General features: G+C 43.8%; 1 protein-coding gene across 8 annotated transcripts in view; it reads right to left on the bottom strand.

Moving 5' to 3' along the window:
• Nucleotides 1-12,616, bottom strand: part of camsap2a (calmodulin regulated spectrin-associated protein family, member 2a) — a 76,033-nt gene that overhangs the window by 25,013 nt on the left and 38,404 nt on the right. For all 8 annotated transcript variants that reach the window (XM_052526394.1, XM_052526392.1, XM_052526402.1 and 5 more), the window contains one exon: nt 11,367-11,447. In XM_052526394.1, the coding sequence (XP_052382354.1) occupies nt 11,367-11,447 (81 nt within the window). The remainder of the gene's footprint in view (nt 1-11,366; nt 11,448-12,616) is intronic.

Below are 12,616 nucleotides of genomic sequence, written 5' to 3'. Positions count from 1 at the left end.
AGTGCCAGTAGGCATGTCCCAGCAATGACCCAGGTTGTGGGACTATGGCAGGAAAGGCTATGTCAGGGCTAAACCACAGCTAAAAGACAGGTCAGGGCCTCCTGGGTGGAGCAGTGGTTAAGGGCGCTGTACTGCAGCACCAGCTGTGTCACCAGAGACTCTGGGTTCGCGCCCAGGCTCTGTCGTAACCGGTCGCGACCGGGAGGTCCGTGGGGCGACGCACAATTGGCCTAGCGTCGTCCGGGTTAGGGAGGGTTTGGCCGGTAGGGATATCATTGTCTCATCGCGCACCAGCGACTCCTGTGGCGGGCCGGGCGCAGTGCATGCTAACCAAGGTTGCCAGGTGCACGGTGTTTCCTCCGACACATTGGTGCGGCTGGCTTCCGGGTTGGATGCAAGCTGTGTTAAGAAGCAGTGCGGCTTGGTTAGGTTGTGTATCGGAGGACGCATGACTTTAAACCTTTGTCTCTCCCGAGCCCCTTACGGGAGTTGTAGCAATGAGACAAGATAGTAAATACTAACAATTGGATACCACGAAATTGGGGAGAAAAAGGGGTCAAATTCAACAAAAAACAAAAAAAGACAGGGCAGCCACGACCACCACTAAAACCCCCTAAAGAGCGCTTAGGCTTAGCCCCAATCCCAACCATCCACCACCACCACATCAATCAACTCGCTGTCCTGACAGTGTTCTCCCTCTATGACAAATCACATCCTCTCCAAGCAGACATGTTCAATTCATCCCCGCACAGATTTGCAACTTAAAGGGATTACTTCTCTTAGTTCTATTTTTTTTGCCTTTGACTCCACATTGACCACAAGTGTTTATTGTGTTTCGCAGCGTACTGTGCTGCAGCTTAAAATAAACCCTGGGTCGCCCCACTCAGCTCTTCTTTGTTCCGACGACTGCAGCACATCTGTCCGTGGACGGTACACGTCCCTCAACGAAGTCAGCGACTCAAAGAGCGTGACCGATTTAGGAGGTGTCTGGAGCTAGCATCCAGGTCAGAGTGCCGGGGGGAGGCGGAGAGGGAGCTGGAGAGAGAGAATGTGTGTCTTTTTACTGAATGCGGGCCTTTTAACTGAAGAATTTGTTTGCTTCATATGATTGTGTTTTGCGTTTCGTGTTTTGTATTTGCTTTTCATGTATTGTGTAATTGATGTGTATATAGATACAGTATGTATTGTGTAATTGATGTGTATATAGGTACTGTATGTATTGTGTAATTGATGTGTATATAGGTACTGTATGTATTGTGTAATTGATGTGTATATAGGTACAGTATGTATTGTGTATATAGATACCGTGTATATAGATACCGTATGTATTGTGTAATTGATGTGTGTATATAGATACCGTATGTATTGTGTAATTGATGTGTGTATATAGATTCCGTATGTATTGTGTAATTGATGTGTATATAGATACAGTATTGTTTTGTGTAATTATGTGTATATAGATACAGTGTATTGTGTAATTGTTGTTTTTTGATGTGTTCATGCAGGGATCATCTGCGAAAGAGACAGTGGTCTCAGCATGACTCCCTGCTTAAATAAAGGTTAAATAAAAAATATATATATTTAGCAGACATTACAAGTCCAGCACTACTCACTGTACCCTTGTATGCCATCGCTAGCCTGTGATGCCTCATATACTATAGCTGCTTAACAAGTGGTATACAGAAGATAGCCCTATTTGGTAGAAGATCAAGTCCATATTATGACAGCTCAAATAAGCAAAGAAAACATTTACAGTCCATCATTACTGTAAGACATGAAGGTCAGTCAATACAGAACATTTCAAGAACTTTGAAAGTTTCTTCAAGTGTAGTTGCAAAAACCATCAAGCTCTATGATGAAACTGGCTCTCAAGAGAACCACCACAGGAAAGGAAGACCCAGAGTTACCTCTGCTACAGAGGATAAGTTCATTAGAGTTACCAGCCTCAGAAATTGCATCCCATATAAAAGCTTCACAGAGTTAAAGTAACAGACACATCTCAACATCAACTGTGTGAATGGTCGAAACACTGCAAAGAAATCACTACCAAAGGACACCAATAAGAAGAAGAAACTTGCTTGGGCCAGACCTTTGGTCTGAAGAGTCGAAATTTGAGACGTTTGGTTCAAACCGCCATGTCTTTGTGAGATGCAGAGTAGGTGAAAGGGTGATCTCCGCATGTGTGGTTCCCACCGTGAAGCATGGAGGAGGAGGTGTGACGGCGTGGGGGTGCTTTGCTGGGGACACTGTCTGTGATTTATTTAGAATTCAAGGCACACAACCGGCATGGCTACCACAGCATTCTGCAGCGATACGCCATCCCATCTGGTTTGCGCTTAGTGGGATTATCCATTTGTTTTGTTGAACACACCCAACACACATAGAAGGAGAGTGATGGAATGCTGCATCAGATAACCTGGCCTCCACAATCACCTGACCTCAACCCAATTGAGATGGTTTGGGATGAGTTGGACAGCAGAGAGAAGGAAAAGCAACCATCAAGTGCTCAGCATATGTGGGAACTCCTTCAAGACTGTTGGAAAAGCATTCCAGGTGAAGCTGGTTGAGAGAATGCCAAGAGTGTGCAAAGCTGTCATCAAAGCAAAGGGTGGCTACTTTGAAGAATCTAAAATAGAACATATATTTAGATTTCTTTAACACCTTTTTGATTCCATATGTGTTTTTTCATAGTTTTAATGACTTCACTATTATTCTACAATTATTCTACAATGCTGCAGTAGTTTGTGTCGGGGGGCTAGGGTCAGTTTGTTATATCTGGAGTACCTCTGCTGTCCTATTCGGTGTCCTGTGTGAATCTAAGTGTGCGTTCTCTAATTCTCTCCTTCTCTCTTTCTTTTTCTCTCTCGGGGGACCTGATCCCTAGGACCATGCCCCAGGACTACCTGACATGATGACTCCTTGCTGTCCACCTGGCCATGCTGCTGCTCCAGTTTCAACTGACCTGAGCCCTAGGACCATGCCCCAGGACTACCTGACATGATGACTCCTTGCTGTCCCCAGTCCACCTGACTGTGCTGCTGCTCCAGTTTCAACTGTTCTGCCTTATTATTATTCGACCATGCTGGTCATTTATGAACATTTGAACATCTTGGCCATGTTCTGTTATAATCTCCACCCGGCACAGCCAGAAGAGGACTGGCCACCCCACATAGCCTGGTTCCTCTCTAGGTTTCTTCCTAGGTTTTGGCCTTTCTAGAGAGTTTTTCCTAGCCACCATGCTTCTACACCTGCATTGCTTGCTGTTTGGGGTTTTAGGCTGGGTTTCTGTACAGCACTTTGAGATATCAGCTGATGTACGAAGGGCTATATAAACAAATTTGATTTGATTTGATAGAAAATAGGAAAAAATAAAGAAAAACCTTGAATAAGTAGGCGTGTCCAAACTTTTGACTGGTACTGAGCATGTGCCAGTACAATGTCATAGTAACATGGTTACAGTAACAACTATTGAGAAACTTGTTAGGCAACTTTACTTGTAATAAGTGAAGGGTCAGGGAATCAGACAGGCCTATAACCAGACTCAGAGGTGCTTTTCATGAAGATAGAGGGGTTAAAGTGAGTCATCTACAGTGCTGCAGTCATGTTCACATACATTATATATACCAAAGTATGTGGACACCCATTCAAATGAGTGGATTTGGCTATTTTAGCCAAATGCGTTGCTGACAGGTGAATAAAATTGAGCACACAGCCATGCAATCTCCATATACAAACATTGGCAGTAGAATGGCCTTACTGAAGAGCTCAGTGACTTTCAACGTGGCACCATCATAGGATGCCACCTTTCCAACAAGTCAGTTCGTCAGATTTCTGCCTTGCTAGAGCTGCCCCGGTCAACTGTAAGTGCTGTTATTGTGAAGTGGAAATGTCTAGGAGCAACAACGGCTCAGCCGCGAAGTGGTAGGCCACACAAGCTCACAGAACGGGGTCGCCGAGTGCTGTAGCACGTAGCCCGTAAAAACTGTCTGTCCTTGGTTGCAACACTCACTACTGAGTTACAAACTGCCTCTGGAAGCAACGTCGGCACAAGAACTGTTCATCGGGAAATTCATGAAATGGGTTTCCATGGCCGAGCTGCAGCACACATGTGCATTGCCAAGCGTCGGCTGGAGTGGTGTAAAGATCGACACAATTGGACTCTGGAACAGTGAACATGCATGGAATCACACTTCACCATCTGGCAGTCCAACGGACTAATCTGGGTTTGGCAGATGCCAGGAGAATGCTACTTGTCCCGATGCATAGTGCCAAATGTAAAGTTTGGTGGAGAAGGAATTAACGGTCTGGGGCTGTTTTTCATGGTTCGGGCTAGGCCCCTTAGTTCCAGTGAAGGGAAATCTTAACAGCATACAATGACATTCTAGACAATTCTGTGCTTCCAACTTTGTGGCAACATTTTGGGGAAGGCCCTTTCCTGCTTCAGCATGTCAATTTGCACTGGTTTGACCCTCCTTTGGCAGCAATAACTTCAACCAAACGTTTTCTGTAGTTGCGGATCAGACCTGCACAACGGTCAGGAAGAATTTTGGACCATTCCTCTTCACAAAACTGTTTCAGTTCAGCAATATTCTTGGGATGTCTGGTGTGAACTGCTCTCTTGAGGTCATGCCACAGCATCTCAATTGGGTTGAGTTCAGGACTCTGACTGGGCCTCTCCAGAAGGCGTATTTTCTTCTGTTGAAGCCATTCTGTTGTTGATTTACTTCTGTGTTTTGGGTCGTTGTCCTGTTGCATTACCCAACTTCTGTTGAGCTTCAATTGGCGGACAGATAGCCTTACATTCTCCTGCAAAATGTCTTGATAAACGTGGGAATTCATTTTTCCATCAATGATAGCAAGCTGTCCAGGCCCAGAGGCAGTAAAGCAGGCCCAAACCATTATGCCCCCTCCACCATACTTTACAGTTGGGATGAGGTTTTGATGTTGGTGTGCTGTGCCTTTTTTCTCCACACATAGTGTTGTGTGTTCCATCCAAACAACTCAACTTTAGTTTAATCTGTCCACAGACTATCTTGCCTGTAGCGCTGTGGAACATCCAGGTGCTCTTTTTGAATACTTCAGACGTGCAGCAAAGTTGTTTTTTTTGACAGCAGTGGCTTCTTTCGTGGTGTCCTCCCATGAACACCATTCTTGTTTAGTGTTTTACGTATCGTAGACTCGTCAACAGAGATGTTAGCATGTTCCAGAGATTTCTGTAAGTCTTTAGCTGACACTCTAGGATTCTTCTTAACCTCATTGAGCATTCTGTGCTGTGCTCTTGCAGTCATCTTTGCAGGACGGCCACTCCTAGGGAGAGTAGCAACAGTGCTGAACTTTCTCCATCAAGGCTTTTAGGTAATTTTGTAACCTTTTCCAGCTTTATGCAAGTCAACACTTTCTCGCCACACGTTTTCCGGCGGCTCTGGCAGCAATGCACTGCCAGCTCCCGGGGGCAGTCTTCTGAGATCTGTTTTGTTCGAGGCATGGTTCACATCAGGCAATGCTTATTGTGAATAGCAAACAAACATTTTGTGAGTGTTTTTTATAGGGCAAGGCAGCTCTAACCAGCATCTCAAATATCGTTTCATTGATTGGTCTCCAGGTTAGATGACTCCTGACTCCAATTAGCTTTTGGAGAAGTCATTAGCCTAGGGGTTCACAAACATTTTCCAACCTACACTATAAATGTTTAAATGATGTTATTAGTTTAAGCACAGTATGTTTGTCTATTGTTGTGACTTAGACGAAGATCAAATCAAATTTGATGACCAATTTATGCAGAAATACGGGAAATTCCAAAGGGTTCACATACTTTTCCTTGCCACTGTAGATCTGGTAAAACACATTACTTCTCATACTCTGAGAGGTATGTTTTGTTGTATATTGTCCCTGCCAAACACACACATACAGCCAGGTGTCTAGCCTATCAGGCAGCACTTCGTGCAAGGTCTCTGCAGGCACATACACGTCTGTTCTGGGATGGGACATCTGCCTTGCCGCAGTGGCATTGCCTCCTGGGAACTATCCAAGATTTTCTCAAGGCTCCTTTATAGACGTACCTTCTCTCCAGGTTCACTAAAGGTGTTGTGTCACAATTACCTCACAAACTGTGCCCTCCTCTGGATGGGAGGCCCAGCCAAAGTATGAAAAGAAAGACTACTATATGTTCGCAACAATTTAATGGGTAAGCCAACATTTCGGCACACTATGCCTTCTTCAGGCTTTCTTAAGGTCCAGCCACGGTAAAAGGATGGCGTGTTTAGATGGGAAAGCAAAGAAGACTGAGTAAGGGATGGGGGAGATGAGAGGAGGGGGAGAGAAGAGAATGGGAGAGGAGGGAAATAAGGAGCGGGAAAAAGGAGTCGAAGACAGAAGAGAAGTAGAGAAGAGGAGAGAGGAGGGCAACAGAGCAGAGAGAATGACATCATCTCTCTCTCTCTCTCTCTCTCTCTCTCTATTGTCACTTTTGCTGTGTCAGAGGCCATGTTCCCATGTCAACCCTGCTGCTCGGCAGACCATAATACTGAACCAGCCTACCTGTGATGACAGAGCATGATTCAGCTGGTACAACAGACACGCAAACAACAGCCTGTCATAAGGCATTAGAGTCTGCATGTAGCGAGACGCAACAACTCCTAGATAGGTAGCCAGTTTAGTTTCTGACCTGTGTGACCCCAGACTAAATGACAGTTGTCTTTGTAATTAGCATTGAAACGACTTGACTGTGTGGGGTGTGAAGAAAGTAGGAGAGAAAGTACAGTAGCTGTTTGTGCCAATGGCGTGAAAATTAACATCTGCCTGTACTGGGTCTGAAGTTCAAATGTATGCAGATGATACAGTGATATATGTGCATGCAAAGAGCAAACAACAAGCTGCACAATAACTCACTACTGTAATGGTCCAGGGTACAAAGTGGCTCAGTGACTCATGTTTGCATCTCAATGTGAAGAAAAAAACTATCTCCATGTTCTAAACAAAGAGGGCAACAAAGATGCTACTGAGCCAGATGTCTATGTGTCAGGGGAGGAGCTGACACATACCTTGGCATCATACGTAATTCCAACCTCTCTTTTAAAAAGCAGGTGAAAAAGGCAGCAGAACCACAAGGTCTGTCATGAGAGGTGACAGTATAGTTCCCTTAAGGAAAAGCACCTTTAGTCAATCTGCTTTCTCTTGTGAGAGCTTCCCATGCCTGGAACACAATGCCATTAGACACACAGAACTGCACCACCTATCGCACCTTCACAAAAAAACGTTAAAGGCCAATCAGACTTGTGAACATAATTCCTAGCTGTGTATTGTCGCTTTCCATGTCGTCTGTAGCTTGCGAGGTGTGGAAACACGTTGTTTCTTTTATGTATTTTGTTTTGTTGCTCTTTGTGCTATTGCTCTGTCTGCATGCTACGTGTTGCTTGTCCTATGTTGCTCTGCATGTGTATTGTTATTGTAATTGTTTTTAATAACCCGCCCAGGGACTACGGTTGAAAATTAGCCGGCTGGCTAAAACCGGCACTTTTTTCGGAAACGTTGATTAATGTGCACTTTCCCTGTAAAAAATAAATAAAAATAAACTCAAAGATAGGATTTAGCAGGACCACACAAACAGATCTGGGATCAGGCTGAGAAAGGGAATTGCACAGAAATATTATGTTGTTCATGTTGAATGCTGCTATGTAACATACAGTATAAACATTGAGGCATAAATATGGAGAGATATACACTGAGTATTCAAAACATTAAGAACATCTGCTATTTTCATAACATAGAATGACCAGGTGAATCCAGGTTAAAGCTATGATCCCTTATTGATGTCACTTGTTAAATCCACTTCAGTCGGTGTAGGTGAAGGGGGGGAGACAGGTTAAGAAGGCCTTTTATGCCTTGAGAAAATTGAGACATGGATTGTGCATGTGTGCCATTCAGAGGGTCAATGGGTAAGACAAAATATTTAAGTGCCTTGAAATTGGATACCACCTGGAGCTCCTCCCCTGTGTATCAAGAATGACCCACCACCCAAAGGAAATCTAGCCAACTTGACACAACTGGGGGAAGCATTGGAGTCAACATGGGCCAGCATCCCTGTGGAACGCTTTCGACACATTGTAGAGTCCATGCTCCGACGAATTGAGGCTGTTCTGAGGGCAAAAGGGGGGATGCATCTCAATATTAGGAAGGTGTTCCTAATGTTTGGTATACTCAGTGTATAAGTGACAGCAGAGGTTGAACCAATGACGTGTATAAACCCTGGATTGCTGATGCTATGTAATGGCCAAGAGAGGCTTTGAAGCCACCAGCTGCCATATTGATATTCCCCAGAAGTGTATTGTATGTTTTATTTAACTAGGTAAGTCAGCTATGAACAAATTCTTATTTTACAATGACGGCTTACCCCGGTCAAAACCTCAACAAACCCAGACAACACTGGGCCATGAGCACTGCCCTATGGAACTCCCGATCACGGCCAGTTGTGATACAGCTGGGGATCGAACCAGGGTCTGTAGTGACACCTCTAGCACTGAGATGCAGTGCCACTCAGTAGCCTTTTAAATGGAAGGTGCAGTCCTCCTTAGAAATTCGTGTAATTCTACAGTATTTCAATAAAAAGGACAAAATTGGAAAATTACATTGTAGTGGGGATAGTAACATGAGTACTCTCTACAATAATACTTTAAGGAATATGTTTTTAGATTATTTTTAGATCACATACTATAATTTAAAGTATGCATCACGGTGTCTGTAATAGAACATACTTGGCAAAAACAAAATGTAGACATTAATAAATGCATTTTTATAGCTTCCAAAATATTTCTTTACATTGGAGGAGTACCAAAATGGCTCAGCGGTGCTTTCAATACAGCGCCCCTGTCAGTCATCCAGGGTTTATACACATCATTGGATTGAACTTGAATTTAATCATTTTCAATTTGTATTAAGAAATTGAATTTGAATTCAATAGTTTTACATTGGCATTACACACGATTAATTACTAAATTCATACATGCAGTCACGTGCACAGATAGAGCCCTAGGGGTGCTGGAGTATCTGTCCTTTTGCCCTCCTATGGAAAAATTGTCCTTTTGATCAGGGCTATTTTTTAAACTAATGAACCCCTCCCCGCCCTTACTGCCCCCGGGAGCCGGCAGTGCATTGCTGCCAGAGCCGCCGGAAAACGTGTGGCGAGAAAGTGTAACAGTTTAACTTTAGACCGTCCCCTCGCCCATACCCGGGCGCGAACCAGGGACACACATCAATAACTGACACCCACGAAGCATCGTTACCCATCGCTCCACAAAAGCCACGGCCCTTGCAGAGCAAGGGGAACTACTACTTCAAGGTCTCAGAGCAAGTGACGTCATTGATTGAAACGCTATTTAGCGCGCACTGCTAACTAAGCTAGCCGTTTCACATTCGTTACAAAAGCATTTGCCCCAGTACTTCTCAATCCACTTTCAAAGCAGCAGCAGAAACAACGGGTCCAGTTACTTCGCAATTTTGCATTCTAGTTCAACATTTACCTGCTCTGTCGCAGTCTACCATTGAAAACTATTGAAGACTAGATGCAGAAAAATATTATTTGTATTTGAGTAATATGATTTCCTGAAAATTCTGAAACATTATCTACTCAGATGGGTTTTTTTTAAACTACACTTACAGTGGCAGCCTACAATGCAATGCAATGCAAAAGAGTAATATGATTGGCCATTCAAGAAAAGGTTGAAGACCTCTGATCTAAAGGAAATAGCAATGGTGAACTTGATCAAATGTCTGGAGTTGTTTGCAGAATGTTTTCTTTTGCAGTGACAGTTGCTGTATCTGACCGTTTCGGGGAAAAGACAAAAACAGTTGCAAATTGTGGAAGACATGTATACAAATAGTTTCAATTCAATAATGTTTTGCTTTTTTTCCCTTCCCGAACCTAAATATGCTGTACTGCCTGCAAATTCTGAAACATTGTCTACTCACTTCAAAGCAAAAGATCAACTGTCATTTCACCTGTTAAATTCTACTGTAGCGTACAGTGCATTCGGAAAGTATTCAGACCCTTTGACTTTTTCACATTTTGTTAAGTTAGTCATTTTAAAATGGATCAAATTGTGTTTTTCCCCCCTCATGTACACACAATACCCCATAATGACAAAGCGAAAAACAGGTTTTTGAACGAAAAAGATTTGTACATTTATTTAAAAAAAAACTGAAACATCACATTTGCATAAGTATTCAGTCCCTTTGCTATGAGACTTGAAAATGAAATCAGGCGCATCCTGAGGTGCATCAGGCGCATTGAGCTCAGGTGCATCCTAAGGTTGAGCTTAGGTGCATCCTTAGGTTGAGCTCAGGTGAATCCTAAGGTTGAGCTCAGGTGCATCCTAAGGTTGAGCTCAGGTGCATCCTAGGGTTGAGCTCAGGTGCATCCTAAGGTTGAGCTCAGATGCATCCTAAGGTTGAGCTCAGATGCATCCTAAGGTTGAGCTCAGATGCATCCTAAGGTTGAGCTCAGATGCATCCTAAGGTTGAGCTCATGTGCATCCTAAGGTTGAGCTCATGTGCATCCTAAGGTTGAGCTCATGTGCATCCTAAGGTTGAGCTCATGTGCATCCTAAGGTTGAGCTCATGTGCATCCTAAGGTTGAGCTCATGTGCATCCTAAGGTTGAGCTCATGTGCATCCTAAGGTTGAGCTCATGTGCATCCTAAGGTTGAGCTCATGTGCATCCTAAGGTTGAGCTCATGTGCATCCTAAGGTTGAGCTCAGGTGCATCCTAAGGTGCATCAGGTGCACTGAGCTCAGGTGCATCCTCAAATTGAGCTCAGGTGCATCCTCAAATTGAGCTCAGGTGCATCCTGTGAATCCTGGTGAACGCTATGATCCCTTATTGATGTAACTTGTTAAATCCACTGCAATCAGTGTAGATGAAGGGGAGGAGACAGGTTAAATAATTATTTTTAAGCCTTGAGACAATTGAGACATGGATTGTGTATGTGTGGCATTCAGTCGTGTTCAGTTTTTATATGTTTTGGGGCATATTTTTAATACGTACCATTTATAAATGAGGCCCCGGCAGTGGTTCTAGTAAAGTTGTGGTTCTTTTTAAATCCCTTTCATCTGTGGTTCTAGCTTGTTTAACCTTTTTTTGTGCAGAAAATGAAGGCCTGTGTTTGAAAAAAATCACTTTGAGCACCAGCCCCATCAAATGTTCTGTGCACAGCACTGCATGCATTGAATTTGAAACAAGTGCTTATTTAATTGTAAGACCAGGTCATTCGAATGTAGAAGACGCTTCTGAAAGCAGAATCATAAGAGAGAGTGGGTAGGGGGAAGGAAGAAGACATAAGAAGACAAGAGAAAAGAGGAGAGGGAGGTACTCACCCCTGGCTTGCCAACTGGCTCAACACTCTGCATCTCTCTCCTCAGCTCCTGAGAAATGATATCTTTCAGATACTCATTTACCTAGAGAGAGAGAGAGAGAGAGAGAGAGAGAGAGAGAGAGAGAGGGGCAAGATAAAGATAAACCTAATCAGTTATTCAATGTTCTCCTAACGTAACATCTATCTTGTAAATTGGAGGGCGTCCACCTTAGACTGTATAAAATCAAATTTTACAACATAATGCATGTCAAAAAACACAGTCCCTTCAAAACATTTAGAGCCTTCCAGCAATTTCCTTGATTTGAGTATTGGAGTTCATTGTTTCCTGGAGACTCCCACAGTTTGTCAACATCTGCAGAGTATACCACATGGTTCCCCCGAAAGGTTCCATGACAACACCAATATATTTGACGTTTGGGTGTGTGTTGTGTCATGTGTTTGTGTGTCTATATGTATACTGTATGTCTGTGTACAGGTGTGTAGAGGTGCCTGTGTGCATCTGTAAAATGGATAGTATTCATGACTGTGTATTTTAGTGTACGAGTCTCCAGCAGGCCAGAGCTGGCAGCCCCCAAGTGTTCCCAGCAGTGGAATGTAAACAACAGCCTGTACTGGGCCATAAGGATGAGGAGGTGGAGTGTCTCCCTTGACTGGTTCAGCAGCACTCACTAAGCCTCCGTCCCAAATGGCACGCTATTCCCTATTTAGTGCGCAAATTTCTGCCCAGGGTCCATAGGGCTCTGGCCTGAAAATAATGCACTATACGTTCCATTTGGGACACAGACTAACACCCCCCTACTACTGTCACACTGCAGAGCCAGCTGCATAGGGACGGGCCCAGGGCAAGACCGTCTCCTCACAGGACAACATGCGCAGGCGGTCCCAATTCACTCCCTAGCTCTTCTCTGTTGATTCATTGTATTTGTTTACACAGGAAAAAAATATGCCAAGTATACAGTTACTAATAATATTTCGGAATTTTCAAAAACTTGAACCCTTCTCAGTAGACCTACTGATTTTCAGTGGATTTCCTGTCCTACATAGGGGAAAGAGAGAGCATAGTAATAAGAACCAGTGTAGCACAGATTGGCTTAGCTAAGCTCAGTTCGGCTCCGTAGTGGGAAAAGGGAACAAATGTATGGTGTCCAGCTGGTCTCGACTGTAAATGGTCCTGTGTGTGTGTGTGTGTGTGTGTGTGTGTGTGTGTGTGTGTGTGTGTGTGTGTGTGTGTGTGTGTGTGTGTGTGTGTGT

Source organism: Oncorhynchus keta, chromosome 1 (genome assembly GCF_023373465.1).
Source record: "Oncorhynchus keta strain PuntledgeMale-10-30-2019 chromosome 1, Oket_V2, whole genome shotgun sequence".
Lineage (NCBI taxonomy): Eukaryota > Metazoa > Chordata > Actinopteri > Salmoniformes > Salmonidae > Oncorhynchus > Oncorhynchus keta.
Note: the sequence above shows the minus strand (reverse complement) of the source record. Positions and strands in the feature narration are given on the sequence as shown.